General features: G+C 44.6%; 1 protein-coding gene across 7 annotated transcripts in view; it reads left to right on the top strand.

The window, feature by feature from the left end:
- The window catches only part of LOC138569831 (transducin-like enhancer protein 2), a 1,070,704-nt gene that overhangs the window by 282,074 nt on the left and 771,431 nt on the right, over positions 1-17,199 (top strand). For all 7 annotated transcript variants that reach the window (XM_069648244.1, XM_069648230.1, XM_069648222.1 and 4 more), the window contains exon 4: positions 9,064-9,108. In XM_069648244.1, the coding sequence (XP_069504345.1) occupies positions 9,064-9,108 (45 nt within the window). The remainder of the gene's footprint in view (positions 1-9,063; positions 9,109-17,199) is intronic.

Below are 17,199 nucleotides of genomic sequence, written 5' to 3'. Positions count from 1 at the left end.
TAACAATAATGATTAAAAGATCTAAGCTGACACTACCAGGGTTCTGGGTGCACTGAATGACTACAATGAAAAAGGTCTGATGGGAACACTACCAGGGCTGTGGGTCTGCTACAGGACAATAATGATTACAATATATGATCTGACACAGGGTTCTGGGTGCACTGGAGGACTATAATGAAAAAAGAACACTACCCGGACTCGGAGTGCTAAAGGGCAATAATGTTTAAAAGGTCTGATTGGAACACTACCAGTGCTCTGGGTGTGCTAGCGGGAAATATGATTAAAATATCCTATCTGACAGTACCAGGGTTCTGGATGTACTGGAGGAAAATAATGATTTAAAGGCCTGATGGGAACACTACCAGGGCTGTGGGTGTGCTATTGGATAATAATGATTAAAATATCTAATCTCACACTACCAAGGTTCTGGGTGTACTGGAGGACAATAATGCTGAAAAGGTCTGATGGGAACACTAGCAGATCTTGGGTGTGCTAGAGGGCAAAAATGATTAAAAGATCTGATGGGGCACTACCAGGGTTCTGGGTGCACTGGAGGCTATTTGTTTTATTTTTGTATTTATTGTGTTTTGATCAAAAATATGATCTTTCGTGAAATCACAAAACAAGCATATTTAGTACAATACATTTTGCACTAATACATTTCTGTAAAAAGAAATAAAAGACACATTCTTAAAATCCTTATACAATTCCTAAATATAAAATCGGTTCATACATATCTCAATATTAAAATCAGATATTCATGTTTCCAGTACATTAAAAACTACCAATATTATCAAACCATATTACAATTCAGGTGATAACATTTCAACTATGAGAGTCTAGCAAATTAAACAGATTAAACAAATTATTTAATATGTATTAAAATCATTACATTTCAGAAATACCCACTAGGCATAACATCCTAAATATCTCGTTGGTTAAGAAAAATTCCTGCCCTGCATTAATTCCATCCCACATTTCTTGTATATTCGCATCAGAGCACAATCTAAAAAATCGCCATAAATATTTTGTTCTGATCTCAACAGCATAGGACATTCCACCAAGGTATGTTTTAGAGTTTGGAAAGAAATTATTATCCCTCACATTCCTCACACTTCCACAGTTGCCAATAGATTTAGACAGAAGTGAAAACATTGTACTCTTGTGGTGGGATAGGGAGATTGAACAAGATATTTAGGCAGGAAGCCCAAAGGTTTAGCTACCTTTGTAAATGAGGAATGGACTTTGCAGGACCTGGTTAAAGCCTCAATCCATTTCCTTAACTTTCTTTTTTAATCCTAATGGATTATCAACTATATCTTTCCATCCCTGCCCACAGCAATCGAGCATATTCGATATTTGAGCTTTCATAGCAATTAATGAATTAGATGTTTCTTTATGTTATTCCATGTTGAGAACTTCATACAACGTGTCTTTCATGGGAGAGTCAATTTTCCCAAAGAGTGAGGGCAGACTTGTAAAGAGTGAAGCCCTAGCTCATACCTCAATGAAGCCATGGGCATAGAGTTTGGAAGACCCAACACGCTTCCAAAGCCGACATTCCAAACTCTCCCAGGGTAAGTAGAGAGCCGCTGGCTCAATTTCCATGCCATATAGCTCCTATGGAATGACCTTCCGCGCATACAATCCCAATAATGGCTTGATTGAGAATTAGCCATATTTATGATACATCTTTTTCATTTGGTTGACCAATTGGTTAATTTTATCCTCAATTCTTTTCAACATAGCCAGTCTATTGAGATTGTCTGACAGATGGAAGCCCAACACGTTGTTCTCCCTTGTTTCAGCAATTCTAATCCCATTCAAAAGCTATTTGAAACTGCAACCCGTATTCTTTTGTTTTCGAAATGATATGACATTTCTCTTTTTATGGTTGATTACTAAGTCATTCTTTTTCACGTAAACACCTGGTGATGTGAGTAGCCTTTGAATACCAATAGTGGTGAGATCTAAAAGAGTCACATCATCGGCATAAGCTAACCAATTTATTCTGAGACCACCTATTTTTGGGCTAATCAAAGAAACCACCTGAAGCGCATCATCTAAGTTGGCTAGGTATAGATTAAAAAGGCAGGGAGCAAGAATGCAACCCAGCCTGAGTCCTCTAGTGGATAAATGTTGTCTGTTAAATTATGCGCAGCATCTAACCTAACCTTCATCATTGTATTCATGGGCATGTGTTCCAAAATGGCTAATAGAGAAGGAGGTATATTCCAGTCCTTCAGTGTATGCCAGAGGCGATTCACTATATCAAAGGCCTTAGAAAAGGCTATCATGGCCACATAGAGGGTCGAATAGGGAAATTTCTTAAACAACCATATCTTATCTTTTAATACAGAGATGGTAAGACCATTGATGTTAGTTGCCATCCCCTTCCAGAACCCGATTTGAAGATTCGAGAGAATATCACTGTCACGGCCCAACCTTCTAACTCTTCTAAAATCTAGGCAGCAAAAATGTTCCTAACCGCATCCAATAGTGAAATGAGTCTATAGTTGCAGTGATTCTCAAATTGGTATGACAATAGATTCCCTCCACGTTGCAGGTAGGGTGTGCAACCAGAGGATACCCCTAAACGGGAATGTCAGATGCGTAGACCACATCTCTCTATCGGATTTCAAAATAGCATTAGTGAGCCCATTAGGGCGCACAGCTCGGGATGGTGAAGCCTTAATACAATGTTTTCTCTCTCAAATATTACATCCCACACAGGACAGTTTGACAGATAGCTATCTTGCTTAATTTCACCATTCATAGATGTCCAAGGCGTGCACCATTGGGTTTCAGTGACTACACTCGACTGCCACTCAATTTGCAGATGACTCATATTATTAATTACTGCCCAAAAGTTATGAGAATTATTCTGATAGAGAGTACTAAGCATTATTTCCCCTTTCATAGATTTCTGGGTAATCATGTATCTATGCAAGCACATCCATTGCTTGTATGATCTAACTATCTCCCATTTTTGTTCCTAATATTTCACATTTGATGGACCATTCAATCGTAATTGCCGTAACTGATAGCGGTAAATCATCTTTCTAGCCCATACCACTCCATCAAACCTATGCATATGGGATGTTTCACTAACTTGTAGACATTTGGGCTTCTCCTTATCCCATAAAAATTCTTTAAATTCAACATTAGAGCAGACGTTCATCAATTTATTTCATAAGTACAAAAATCTGCTAGTTTCTTTGCTAAGCTAGACCCACCCTTTACACATTTTAAAATTCGATTACCCCCACCTGGCTACTAGATCTCGATGACCCAATTAAGCATTAGCCAATGTGTCCAATCTAAGTGTTGTGAGAAGAATATTGTGATCACTTAAGCCAGTATATTTCACTGTGAAGGAGCTGCACAAATTAAACATTTCCCTCTTTATAAGTACGTAGTCTATAGTAGAAGACGCCAACCCCTGTTTCCTGGTTGTCTTTTCTTTTAACTTCCCGACCACATTACTGTTGGCAATCAATAAATGCCAATCCTGAAACAGATCTCAGCACTTATTCCAATTCAATGGACTTTGACCTTTAGATGATTACAGTTGTTAAGACCATGTGAGTTTAGATCCCCAGCCAGGATTGTATGAGATTCACCACTCATCAGCCATTTGCCCAAGATTTCAGATATTTCATATAAGAATATATGAAGCTCCGTGACTACTGGGTTCCAATATGAATTTAATACAAGAATTCGAAACTGCATGCCATTTCTCTTCAAATCAACAGAGACTACCAAAATACCAGGGATGTGATTCGACACAATAAATGTAGATGAAATTATGGAATTTCTGGTAGCCAAGAGTAACCCCCCCCCATTAGGCGACCACCATTAGACTTAATTGCCAAATACTGAATTATAGAAAAACCATTGATGCTGATTTATGAAGAGCAATGTTTCTTGCAGTAACATGATATCTCTTGTGCTAAATATATTTAATTATTTATATATAATAAATAAATATTTGATATATGTTATATATATAATATATATTTAAATATTTGATTTTCTGCTTCATGTTTCATGAAATTACCAATTGCACCCCCCTGCTATCAGAGATCATTCTTGCCAGTATATTCCTTTGTCAATTTGCACCTCAATGTATCCAACAGCAAAACCCAATCCCTTTGAGCATCACCTCAGGTTACATTTCTGAGCCTTTGCATAAAGGTTCCTGCCTTTTCCATCTTATTACTACTATTTCCCTTAGCTGGTCCCAAAACGATTACCTGTTCACAATGCTTTCCATCATTTAAACCCTCACACCTTTGCAATAGGAGCTTAATTTCCTTCCTATCTCTATAGATCATACCACCCATATTTAGGAATTCCTTCTTTTAATTCCAGCAAGTTTCCCATTGCAAAAGAAGACTTCCAGTGCACTTCTGCCAAATCGGTGTGAGTCTCATATGGAAAGCTAATTAAATGTATATCAAAGAGTAAATTCCATCTACTGCTGGAATTTCACAAATGTGTTTTAGTATGTTGGACATGTTGAGATTTACATCCAAATGTAACCAGGGATGCAATTCAAAATACAAAGATTTACATTCTGTATTTTTACCATCTGGGGCATCCTCCCATGAACCAAATTTTGAAGGTAATGAGAGTATTTTTTTGTTTTCCAAAATCTCTGGGTCCTTCTTTGATTAGAATAAAAATAAAATGAAAAAAATTGTAACTAGATTCCTCTCTCTTAGATCGAATAATTTAACAAGTCTCCCTCTGTTACCCCTTTTCTCCTCCAAATTATTGGAGGGGTCAATGCTTTTGATGATTGAAACTAATTCATTAGTAACTAATTCAGCCCCCTGAGAGCTAATACGGGTGGCAAAAGTCACCACTTTTTCATTTGTTTGAGGTTGATTATCTATGTTTGTTTACCCTTTTCCAGCCCTTTTTGGCATATTAAAAATTGCTGCCCAACTTTCTTTATTGCTTAGACTCCCTTCTTTATCCATTATGGATTGATTCCTTCCTATATTCAATTCCCTATTACCATCCATTCTCACATTAGAACCACTTGGATTTTGGCAATCTATAACTTCACAAGATCTAAGGCTTGCAAAATCAATTTGCCTCAGGCTGACGTATCTAGTGGGTGACACCTGGGATTGTCTACTTCCTCACATTCTGGTTCCTGCATTCTATTGCCATTCTGTTGCTCATGTGTGCATTGGGTGGTTAAATCAATAAAAAGAGATCCCCCCGCTTTCTGTTTGAGTGGCTGTATTTGATTGGAGAGTTTTGGGACAGTTTTATATAGCAACCCTAGTCGATTCCTGAGTAATATTCTCCCCAATAATATGACTGTCCACTTCACCTTCTTCGCAGTGCACATTTCTGAGAAACTTCCTACAGTGTTTTTTAATGCCTTTTTAGATTGTTGCAAGGTTTCAGGAGGGACCGCCTTATTTACTTCCGAAATAGTATTAACATTATCAACATTATGTTCGAACATATCATAGTGCAAGGCTATTCCTATTTCCCCATTTACTATTTGATTTCCACTCTCCAATGCTGAATCCCGACACTTGAGATGTGATCACTCATTCTCACCTGTGTATCACATCTGATTACAGTAGCTTGATTCTGCTTAAATGTCCAGTTACTCAAAATATCCATCTTGACATTCAATTCACTAAGAAAAATAGAGTGTGTGCTTTATCCTCATCTCTTATATTTTCATAGAGTTCCATAGAGGCACTAAAGATGGAATTAAGGGCTGAAATAGATGGAAGTGAAAGTTTCATTTGTTCATCAGTCACCCTGAGTTTATGATGTAACATCCGGGTCAACTGATTTCTGGTCCCTGAACCAAATTACTTGTACTTAGTAGTTCCACCAACTGTGATGGACAACCTGGTGTGATCTCACACATAATTGATAACATGTCTCCCCCTCCTAGTCCTGTGATGTTTTCGGGCAGACAAGAGTGCCCGAGCCCATCTTTTCCCTTAGAGCCCATCTGACCAAAATCAATACAGCCCACATAGCCAACACCTTCCGAAATACTGGTGTCAGTTAGATTACCCAGTACTTCCGTAAGGCATGCTCTCAGTGGCTCACTGCACCTAATTTCCGTACTGGAGCCAGTCTGAGGAAAGAAGTCGGTAATCTTCTGACCCGCAACCGGTGTTGCGGTTCTGTTTGAGGCGTGTCTTTAGTTTTACTGAGGACCCCTGCATCCCTGGCTGTTACTGCATCCACACTCAAGCTGTCCGCTAATGCCTTCTGATGGTGCGCATTGTCAATTTGCATTTGTAAATCCAAACAGAAAGATTGAACCAACTCGTCCACTGATTGAGCTTGTACTCGGGTTGGTGAAAACTGGGCAATTACCTCTGGTTCATTTGGAATTCACGTTGCATTACATAGATGTGGGGCACCCTGAATCATCTGAGCAGCCAAATTGTCAACGATAAATGATTTTTTGGAAATATTGCGCTGCGTATTTCTAGTCAGGACCGATGACATAGGATGCTTGAGCTGAAAGGTGAATGAACAATCGACTCCAAACTATATGTACTGTTGTTGCTAGAAAGGTGATTGCCAAAGTACCCACAACATCTTTGTGTTGAGACTATAGCTTGAAGACTCACAATGAGGAGTAACATGTGCTCACCCTTATTACTTCAGAGACACTGACAAAGATTGTTAACTGAGACAGTTCAAAGGCACCAGGCCGCAGTCACTCTCCCAAGGTGGAACATTGATGAAAATGTATCGTACTTACCATATCATAAGTGTGCTTGAGCAATCAAAACAGAAGTATATTACTCTCCAAGCATACAATACAGTACAATGATATTACATGCAAAGAGATAAATTGCTAACGAAATCCCAATAGGATTTAGTTTTATATGTTCGACCTGTACGTTTTCAACTATTATGTTTAAATGACCAGATCTAACAGACAGTTCGAGCAGAATAATAGATAGTGACTCTATCATGGAAAACGAGAGATAGTCCAATGCTTCCAATGTACCTTCAAATCGAATCGCAGAATTGATTTTCAAATCCAAAAGTCACTATCAAACATGGAGCTCAAAGGCTACAGCCTGCAGATGCTCCAACGTTTGAATAAACATAGTTGCCAGAGCTCGCAGTCAACATATGTCTCTGAAAACTCTTCTTTAAGCTGCCGGACGGTTTTACACAGTTACCAAATGAGGAGATTGGAATCGAAATGCCATTGTCATGGGAGGGGGGGGGGGGGGGGTTCAAAAGGATCAGCCCGCAGTCGCTCCCTCGCGCAGATGAGCAGAGATAACCAAAACGCACAGTGATGCTAACTTCTTCCCACTGCAGCACAACTTCATCAGGTCAACAAATGAGGGGAATAGAGTCAAGATATCAATGTCATGTGATGGAGCTCAAAGGCAATAGCCCGCGGTCGCTCCCACGCAAATATAAACAGGTGTGATACGAGCGTAATATTACCCAAAATTGATAGTCAGTTACCGGGGCTAGTCGAAGACGTTCCAACCAGCGTCCCAGCGACCAGCAGTCCAGCAGTCTACAGAGCATGAAACACTTTGCTAAAACACTTTGGGCAATACTGATTAAAAGGTCTGATTGGACATACCAGGGCTCTGGATTTACTGGAGGGCAATAACGATTAAAGGGTAGGATGGGAACACAACCAGAGCTCTGGATGCACTTAAGGGCAATAAAGAGGTTTCATCATTTATTTTAACCTGTAGCACCTGCGTGTCCAATAGCGAGTAGAGCGCTCGCTTTGACATCTGTGCAGAGCCTGCTGACACAGGTTCGAATCCCGGCAGGGCCAAACTCAGCCTTTAATCTTTCCGAGGTCGATAAATGAGCACCACACGCCGTGGGTAATAATAAGCAGCGCTCAGACGCCTGAGGGTTCGTAGCGCTATATAAATGCTAAATTATTATTATTATTATTATGTGCTTACTCGCCAGCGCTAAAGGCAGAATGGGGGGAGGAGCAAGAGAGCCACAGGACGAGGCCAGGCGGCACTGGGGTGGGTCAGAACACAGGCTTATTTCAGATAATACAGTCTGCATCGCAAACTCTCTGCTTGGCTACTGCGACGTCCAGATTGCTAATGATGGGATATTCTGGTGGTACACTATATAGGGCTGTGGGTGTACATTGATCACTTCTATTACTTCCACTCCTCAAACCAACCTTTTGTTTAATATGCCTACTGTTACTCCGTTTCTATATTGTATTGTTTCATTAAGCCATAACCACCCATTGCATGGGCTGGAATGCATGGTAATAGCCTTTAACGAGTGTCCCAGTGCTGCTACCAGCCATTCCAGCCCATGGAACGGGTGGTAATGGATATTAGCGCCCCTGGTTACCAATTCGGTAATGCAGAGTGCTGACAGTAAAGTATTTTGTATGAATGAACGGGACACCTCGCAGCATACAAAATACTCACACAAGATGACCACTACAGAGCTGAAAGACTGGGCTCCAAGTGGAGCCCCCGTCTTCCATTTCCATGGTGGCCAGCAGGAAGATAGAGCAGCAACGGCGGCAGCGGGGGCACTGCCGCCGCTGAATGCACCAGGTAAGTGGGGGAGGGACGGACGGAAGGGGGAGGGGAGCTAGGGTGCAGGGGGAAGATAGCGGGGCAGGGGAAGCCGCCGTCAGGTTGCCCAGAACACAGGCTTGGTTTGTGGGATTCAGCCATGATCCAGCAACCTGAAACCATTCTATTGCATGGCATCATTTCTCCGCACTGTCTATCATGTTCCAATCCACATACTGGCAACAATTAGAAATGCTTCTGTTTACACAGTCTCTACTCCACAACATACTGTCTCCCCAAAGTTTGGGGCATCTGGTTACCTTACCTCAGAGGATCATGCCCCTTTAGGGGGAGATGAATGCAGGGGCTGCACTCGGTAGGGAGACATATATTAAGTTCAACTACTTGGCGATAAGAATCATTTGCAGCTGCTGTGGGCGGGCGGGGGGTGGTGAAGGGAGTAGGCAGAGGGCAAGGAATTCAAGCTACTCATACGCCTCATGTCTTCTTTCCCTTTTAGTACTACGAGATGTCCTATGGCCTGAACATCGAGATGCACAAACAGGCGAGTACCTGCATGCTTTGCTTGGCGGCCCAGGGCCTATATGTCCTTTAATGCATGCTACTGCCTTGAACTGGTGCAGCCCTTGCCTCGGCAGTCCCTCCATGTCCGTAATCTCTCTTGCTCTCTCCACACTCGAATGGACATTGAATAAGTGCGTAGGGCGGTTATGCGAATCGCAGCCTCTTCAGACGAAGCAACTACCTTGAGGGCATTGCACGTGTGGAAAAAGTGGCATTGCAGCCAGGGGTGACTCATCATAAGACATGCGTGGACATTTCAGAGAATCCTGGCTTTGTAATTGCACGTTCCAACATGCGAGATTGCAACGTGAAAGGCTAAACATGGCCCACTCAAGGTGCCACGCTTGACATTGGGGCAATTGGCATCCATGGTTAAGGGGCACACAATTGTATGAATGGATTTTCTGGTTTCCACTGTTTTGTAGTAAGTGGGGAGTGGAAATAATGTGCTATGTGATCCCCTTCTAACGTGGGTATTCTGGTACTATATCTAGCATCACTATTCTGATGGTCGCAGAAGCTGCCTGGAAACAAATGGGCCTCATTACAAGTTTGGTGGTATTTCGGAGATAACACCAAGCGGATTTACAGTTACCACCACTTGGTCCTGTGGAATTACCACAGGATTACAAGTGGTAGCAGGTGGTGTAAATCCCCATTTTCTGGAGTCCATCGGTGGAATTACCACTCAGTAATTTCACCGGTGGTAAATCAGCCAAAACCTGTAATTTGGCGGTGCAGAAAAAAATGGAGGTAACTGAATTACCTCCACTTTTTTCCTGCACCACCAAATTCATAATGAGGCCATTGAACCTCATTATGATGTGAGCGGTACCCTGGAGGTAAATCCACTGGAATGCCACCCAAACAAATTACCACTACGTCCACTTGGTGGGTGGAATTTTTGCCAGATTACAAGTGGCCGTGGCGGTGTAATTCCCCATTTACTTTGAGTCCATTGTACTCAATGGGCCTTTTTTGGTGGTATTACCATGGCAGTGAGTCGGTGGATTTACCTCCAGGATTTTCCTGGAGGCAAATCCTCCACTCCATGCCCAAACCTGTAATTTGGTACAGTAACATTACTCTTCTGCACATTCTGCTACGTGAAGCATTACTGCATAGAAAATTACTCTGGGTTGACAATTGATACGCATATTTTCCACAGAATAAGAATTGCTATGGTTACCCAGACGTATCACTCAACAATTGCAACACTGACCAGATGCTGTAATAACAAATTGGAGTTCATTTTGATCCTTCATGTAATTTGGTGGCAGGGACCTGGTACGTTAGCACTCTGGTGTAGCCAGGACCACACCACCAGATTTTTGTAATTTGCACAGCAGAGTACTGCGAACAAACAAGGCCAAATTACCTGTTCTATCGGTAGGTTCCCACTCAGGAACGTCTGCAACCATGTTTTAGCTCCCGAAGATTGCACCACCAAAGCAGAAATGTAAGCCACTTGGCTCACCAATACCACTTGAAACCCTTGTGTATAGGCGCGTTATAAATGCCATATCATATCATATCATAACATAGATATATTGCCCCAAAACCATTGAACCGTGCACCTTGAGAGCAGCATGTATTCCCATCTTAATAGTTGCAGTTGCAGAGTAGACGGAACTGATAGTCTAGAAACAGGCCTATCATAGGGATCGCACAGCGGATTTCTTACCCAGGTTTTTTCTCCTCCAGCATAGCATAGCATAGCAACAAATCCATGGAAACTACACACTCAACATAAACTACATCATGACTATCATGGGTGCCATCCAAGATGACCTGCTTCTGGATCTTTACGGATCACCCATACACCTATCCTTTCCCTGCTTAAAATCTTAGAAACTCCTTAACATAACTTTATTATCCATCCGTCCCTCTTGTCATGCCTGCGCCATGGGCGCATCCATTTACGCTCAATTTGGACTATATATTTATCATTTACTTACAACAGACTCTTGGATCCATCTATATTTACTTTGGGAACTTTATTTCCCATTTGCGAGACTTTGGGGCTTTATTATTATTTCCAACAAACTACGCATACCATAATGCACCTGGCTACAAGCATCGATTCCTGGCTGTTCCTATTGGTTATCAAAGGAACTACACCCCCCAGAAGCCCTAGAGACTTGCCCTGCTTCCACCAGCCCAGGAACAGAAAGGGAGGTGGCCGATTGCCTGCAGGTGTGCTTAGCCAGGTGCAACCAATTAGCCTGCCTCTGTGCTGGGCTAGGCAGTATAAAGGCTGCTGCCTGCAGTGGCTCAGCCTCTTGCATCTGAGAGTCCTTCCTCCACCTTTTGCGTCTTCCTACGGATCTTGTATGCTGTTTACCTTCACTCCTGCTGGGACCCTGCCTTGTTGCTTGCTCCACCCTGCTGCCTCCAGCCATAGCCTTCCAGGCTCCCTGCCTCACAGCCCTGCTCCTCTGGGCTCTCCACACTGCAGCCGATCACGCTGTGCTGCCTTCCAGCCTCCGCCCTTGCCCTGCGGGCTCTCTACATTGCAGCTGATCACGCTCTGCTGCCTTCCAGCCTCCGCCCTTGCCCTGCCGGGCTCTCCACATTGCAGCCGATCACGCTCTGCTGCCTTACAGCCTCCGCCCTTGCCCTGCCGGGCTCTCCACATTGCAGCCGATCACGCTCTGCTGCCTTCCAGCCTCAGCCCTTGTCCTCTGGGCTCCCTGCTCTGCAGCCTGCCTCACTCCGGCTGCCTTCAGCCCTTGTCTTCTGGGCTCCCTGCTCTGCAGCCTGCCTCACTCCGGCTGCCTTAGCCCTTGTCCTCTGGGCTCCCTGCTCTGCAGCCTACCTCACTCTGGCTACCTACAGCCCTTGTCCTCTGGGCCTTCCTACTTTGCAGCTTATCACGCTCCGCTGCCTACCTACCTTTTCCGCTGGGTTCTCGGCCTAGCAGCCCTCTACAGTCCTCTGCTACCTTCTACGTTCAGCGGCCCTGTCCCTCAGGGTTCACTCCTTACTGCCCGGCCCTTTTTGGGATCCTTGCTGTGCAGTCTGCTTTACTCTGCTGCCCTAAGCCCTTTTCCTCTGGGCTTTCTACCTTACAGTCCCACTCCTGTGGGCTTACTCATTGCTTTCCTGCTCCTCTGAGCTCTCAACCTTGTTCCTTACTGTTCTCTGCTATCCTATCCTGTTACACGACTTTCCCTTCATTTCCTTCTGATAGTTTGCTATCACCTCCTTCCCTGGATTTGTCTGTAGTATCTTCTCTTGTACTGTTTGTAGACCCTTTTGTACAGAGCTTGACTGTTGGTTCCCATCAGTCAACCTCTGCCCCTTCCCTTGTCTCGTTTCTACATTACAGACACCCATAGCTGCTGTTCCAAGTCATGAGCAAACAGCGTGGGCCTCTCTTATAGCAAACTGTGCAGAAGGCTAGAGTATTTCCAAGGTTCGTGGAATACTCTTTTCCTATATCTGCATACACCCCAAGAGGGTATTCATTCTGTATCTTTTCCCTTGCTACTCTTGCCTACTCTTCGTTCTCTTTCCTTTCCGCTGTGTGTGTTCTTGTCTGTCCACTTTATTTGGCACAACCACCCAAACCCTTTCTGGGTGTCCTGTGCCACTCTTAATATAGTGCCATCCCTGACAGAATGCAAGAGCCAAAAATGTCTTGTTCCATAGGCCGGAAAGGCACACACAGAACAAAGATGCTTTCCTCTCGGGTTAAGAAACCTTTGCATAAACCTATGGTTTCCCTAAAGACAGCAAACAAGAACCTTAGTCTAAAGGACAGTCTCGCCTCAGTAAACAAAGATTTACAAGCACGGTACTATACTCACTGGCTAGCTGACCCTTCTTCCATGTACAATTATTATGACATTTGCGACTATGACCCGCAGTCCTTATCTGTTGCAGAGCTACAGCAAGATAATGAATTCTTACAGATCTTGTTAAACCAAACAGTGAAAAACACTCCTGCATCTTCTGACAAGCCTTCTAACACCGCAACAGACAAGGATATAGCACTCATTGTGGGAGACTCTAAACCAGAATACGCTGTTGCCAGAGTGATATGCGCAAGATCGGCTTGGCAAGCTCCCCAGAATGCTGGAAACCCTTATTTGACAGGACAAGGCAGTCATTATACTGAGGTTTGTGCATCTGGTCCTGGGTACAAAAGACCTATACTAACCATCGGTTGTCTTAATGCTTCCACTGTATCTACTAACCACAATAACCCTAAGGTCAGTCTTCCCATTGCTACAACCGATTTCTCTGCCACACCAGCTTCTGAAGCTTTAGATCAAACTAATGATACTTACCTGCTACACGAACAACTCCTACGCCTTAAAAGAAAGACCGAAGACCTCTATGATGACTTTGTTTATTTGTATTATAAGAATCTTATGAAGGGACACAAGTCACCAGACCATCTGACACTATGTCCAACACCTGACATCTTATCTTTAGAGATCGACATGATAAGGCCTGGAATTGCCATACAGAAAAGTATACAGACTTATACCAAGCAGATGGAAGACCTAAATATAGCATATGTATCCCTTCTAAAGACTGACACAGCTCTTTCACCTTCCAGCCACAGAAACTCAGGTTGTTGTACTGACAGAAAAGAATTAACTCCTCCGGTGGGTCAAATCACGCACACAGCCATTACACCACAAAACAAGGGTGGTCTTCTGATTGGAAATCCCTCTGAGTCAAAGGATGGTTCCGCCCTCACCCTTGCCTATTGTCCAGTACTCACACTTACAACCTCTTCTGAAATGACAATGGCAGCTGAAGAGACTGGCGCAGTTCACTCTGAGCATGCTGAAGTGGCAAGCGGGGCTTGCCAAAGTGTGGCTGGGCTATCAGACAACACTCTTGAGCAATCAACATCTTCAGTTTCTTCGATACCCCCTGAATCGCCAGTGGTTGTGGTACCCGATCTGCCAGTAGTTGCAACACCTGAACTGTCTGTAGCTGCTACAGCACCCGAACTTCCAACTGCAATTCATAATCTTCCTGCTGCTGTGGTTCCTAAACTCCCTGCCACATTTGAGACTCCTCAAGTCTCTGCTGCAAATCTTGAGGTTGCTATAGCTACTGTGATTCCTGAAGCTACTGCTAATTCTGATGCTCCCGATGCCCAGATTTCTACTTCCTTCGCAGCTGTGCTCGCTGCAGCAGAATCCTCTGCTACTCAATCTGATCCCGCAGCACCTTCTCTTCCTGATCCTACATCCACCATGCTAACTGTTGCAAAGTCAGCGAAGGGTTTCCCTGTCAAGACTACTGCTCCAGTTGTTCCTGCTGGTGTATCTATAGCACTAAGACTGCCAGACTCTACTCTACCAGTCTTAGGTGCGTACCAGCCCGCTGGCTCTCTCATGACACCCACACACCCAGTTGCTACAGCCTTGATACTCTCTACAGCCAATCAAGATCTCACTGCTGCTGTTACCTCTGAACTGTCTACTAATCATGGGAAAACCGCCGCTGTGACTCCTGAACTCTCTGCGGCTAACCGTAACGTTGTCATTGCTGCTCCGGATGTCTTGGAAAGCCTTCCTAAAGCTACCAACTCTGCTGTACCTATGGCTCCACTTTCCAGCACCATATTGTTGCCCGTCAAAGCAAAATCTATCATGGAGCCTGCAGCAGTTTTTCGCAGTTCCTCTCTTCATGCACACACAGTTGGGGTCTGTGTTCCAAAGACTTTGTCTATTCTGATTTCTACATCAAAAGTTCAGAACTTTGGTACCATCTCCGTCATTCAAGACTCTCACCTTGCAACCCGTTTCTGGTGCTTCATGATGTGCCTTTTTGGAGTAAGACTCTTGTACGGTGTGACAGACATTTTTCCTATAGGTCGGTCTTCAGGGAGCCTGGAGAGGGGCCTGGAGAGGGGCATACTGTCATGCCTGCGCCATAGGCGCATCCATTTACGCTCAATTTGGACTATATATTTATCATTTACTTACAACAGACTCTTGGATCCATCTATATTTACTTTAGGAACTTTATTTCCCATTTGCGAGACTTTGGTGCTTTATTATTATTTCCAACAAACTACGCATACCATAATGCACCTGGCTACAAGCATCGATTCCTGGCTGTTCCTATTGGTTATCAAAGGAACTACACCCCACAGAAGCCCTAGAGACTTGCCCTAATTCCACCAGCCCAGGAACAGAAAGGGAGGTGGCCGATTGCCTGCAGGTGTGCTTAGCCAGGTACAACCAATTAGCCTGCCTCTGTGCTGGGCTAGGCAGTATAAAGGCTGCTGCCTGCAGTGGCTCAGCCTCTTGCATCTGAGAGTCCTTCCTCCACCTTTTGCGTCTTCCTACGGATCTTGTATGCTGTTTACCTTCACTCCTGCTGGGACCCTGCCTTGTTGCTTGCTCCACCCTGCTGCCTCCAGCCATAGCCTTCCAGGCTCCCTGCCTCACAGCCCTGCTCCTCTGGGCTCTCCACACTGCAGCCGATCACGCTCTGCTGCCTTCCAGCCTCCGCCCTTGCCCTGCGGGCTCTCTACATTGCAGCTGATCACGCTCTGCTGCCTTCCAGCCTCCGCCCTTGCCCTGCCGGGCTCTCCTCATTGCAGCCGATCACGCTCTGCTGCCTTACAGCCTCCGCCCTTGCCCTGCCGGGCTCTCCACATTGCAGCCGATCACGCTCTGCTGCCTTCCAGCCTCAGCCCTTGTCCTCTGGGCTCCCTGCTCTGCTGCCTGCCTCACTCCGGCTGCCTTCAGCCCTTGTCTTCTGGGCTCCCTGCTCTGCAGCCTGCCTCACTCCGGCTACCTTAGCCCTTGTCCTCTGGGCTCCCTGCTCTGCAGCCTACCTCACTCTGGCTACCTACAGCCCTTGTCCTCTGGGCCTTCCTACTTTGCAGCTTATCACGCTCCGCTGCCTACTACCTACCTTTTCCGCTGGGTTCTCGGCTTAGCAGCCCTCTACAGTCCTCTGCTACCTTCTACGTTCAGCGGCCCTGTCCCTCAGGGTTCACTCCTTACTGCCCAGCCCTTTTTGGGATCCTTGCCGTGCAGTCTGCTTTACTCTGCTGCCCTAAGCCCTTTTCCTCTGGGCTTTCTACCTTACAGTCCCACTCCTGTGGGCTTACTCATTGCTTTCCTGCTCCTCTGAGCTCTCAACCTTGTTCCCTACTGTTCTCTGCTATCCTATCCTGTTACACGACTTTCCCTTCATTTCCTTCTGCTAGTTTGCTATCACCTCCTTCCCTGGATTTGTCTGTAGTATCTTCTCTTGTACTGTTTGTAGACCCTTTTGTACAGAGCTTGACTGTTGGTTCCCATCAGTCAACCTCTGCCCCTTCCCTTGTCTCGTTTCTACATTACAGACACCCATAGCTGCTGTTCCAAGTCACGAGCAAACAGCGTGGGCCTCTGTTATAGCAAACTGTGCAGAAGGCTAGAGTATTTCCAAGGTTCGTGGAATACTCTTTTCCTATATCTGCATACACCCCAAGAGGGTATTCATTCTGTATCTTTTCCCTTGCTACTCTTGCCTACTCTTCGTTCTCTTTCCTTTCCGCTGTGTGTGTTCTTGTCTGTCCACTTTATTTGGCACAACCACCCAAACCCTTTCTGGGTGTCCTGTGCCACTCTTAATAGAGTGCCATCCCTGACACCTCTTCTGCTCAAATTCTAATCATCCTTAGTGTTTGTGGCACTGATGAATTGACTAGCCCAGCCCACCATGTTAAACATGCTAAAGCTGTGTTGATAGGGTGGGTGGGAGGAAGGATCAACACACCATCGGCACAGAAAGTTAAGGGGACGTTTTATGTCATTGGTGGCTCCCAAATATTACTCTTTGTTAAATCCAATGGCCAATCAACCGCAGGATGCAATAATTCAAGCACAAGCCTGGGTTGATCACTTTGATAAAGTGTATCTTGGTTCGGCATGCCTTGAACCAAGGAGTTTTCCTGTCTCACCTTTGGCTTAATAACTAAACCCTCTGCGTCCGAGCTGCTGGACCTAACGGTCTTACTAATGCCATATTAAAGGCCAACCCACTAATCTGGGCTAGATTGATGAAGTGCCCCTTTGACCAAATTGTGGAGACCAAAAGT

Source organism: Ambystoma mexicanum, chromosome 1p (genome assembly GCF_040938575.1).
Source record: "Ambystoma mexicanum isolate Mex_15411 chromosome 1p, UKY_AmexF1_1, whole genome shotgun sequence".
NCBI lineage: Eukaryota > Metazoa > Chordata > Amphibia > Caudata > Ambystomatidae > Ambystoma > Ambystoma mexicanum.
The sequence above is the reverse complement of the archived record's forward strand: the minus strand, read 5'-3'. Positions and strand labels throughout refer to the sequence as shown.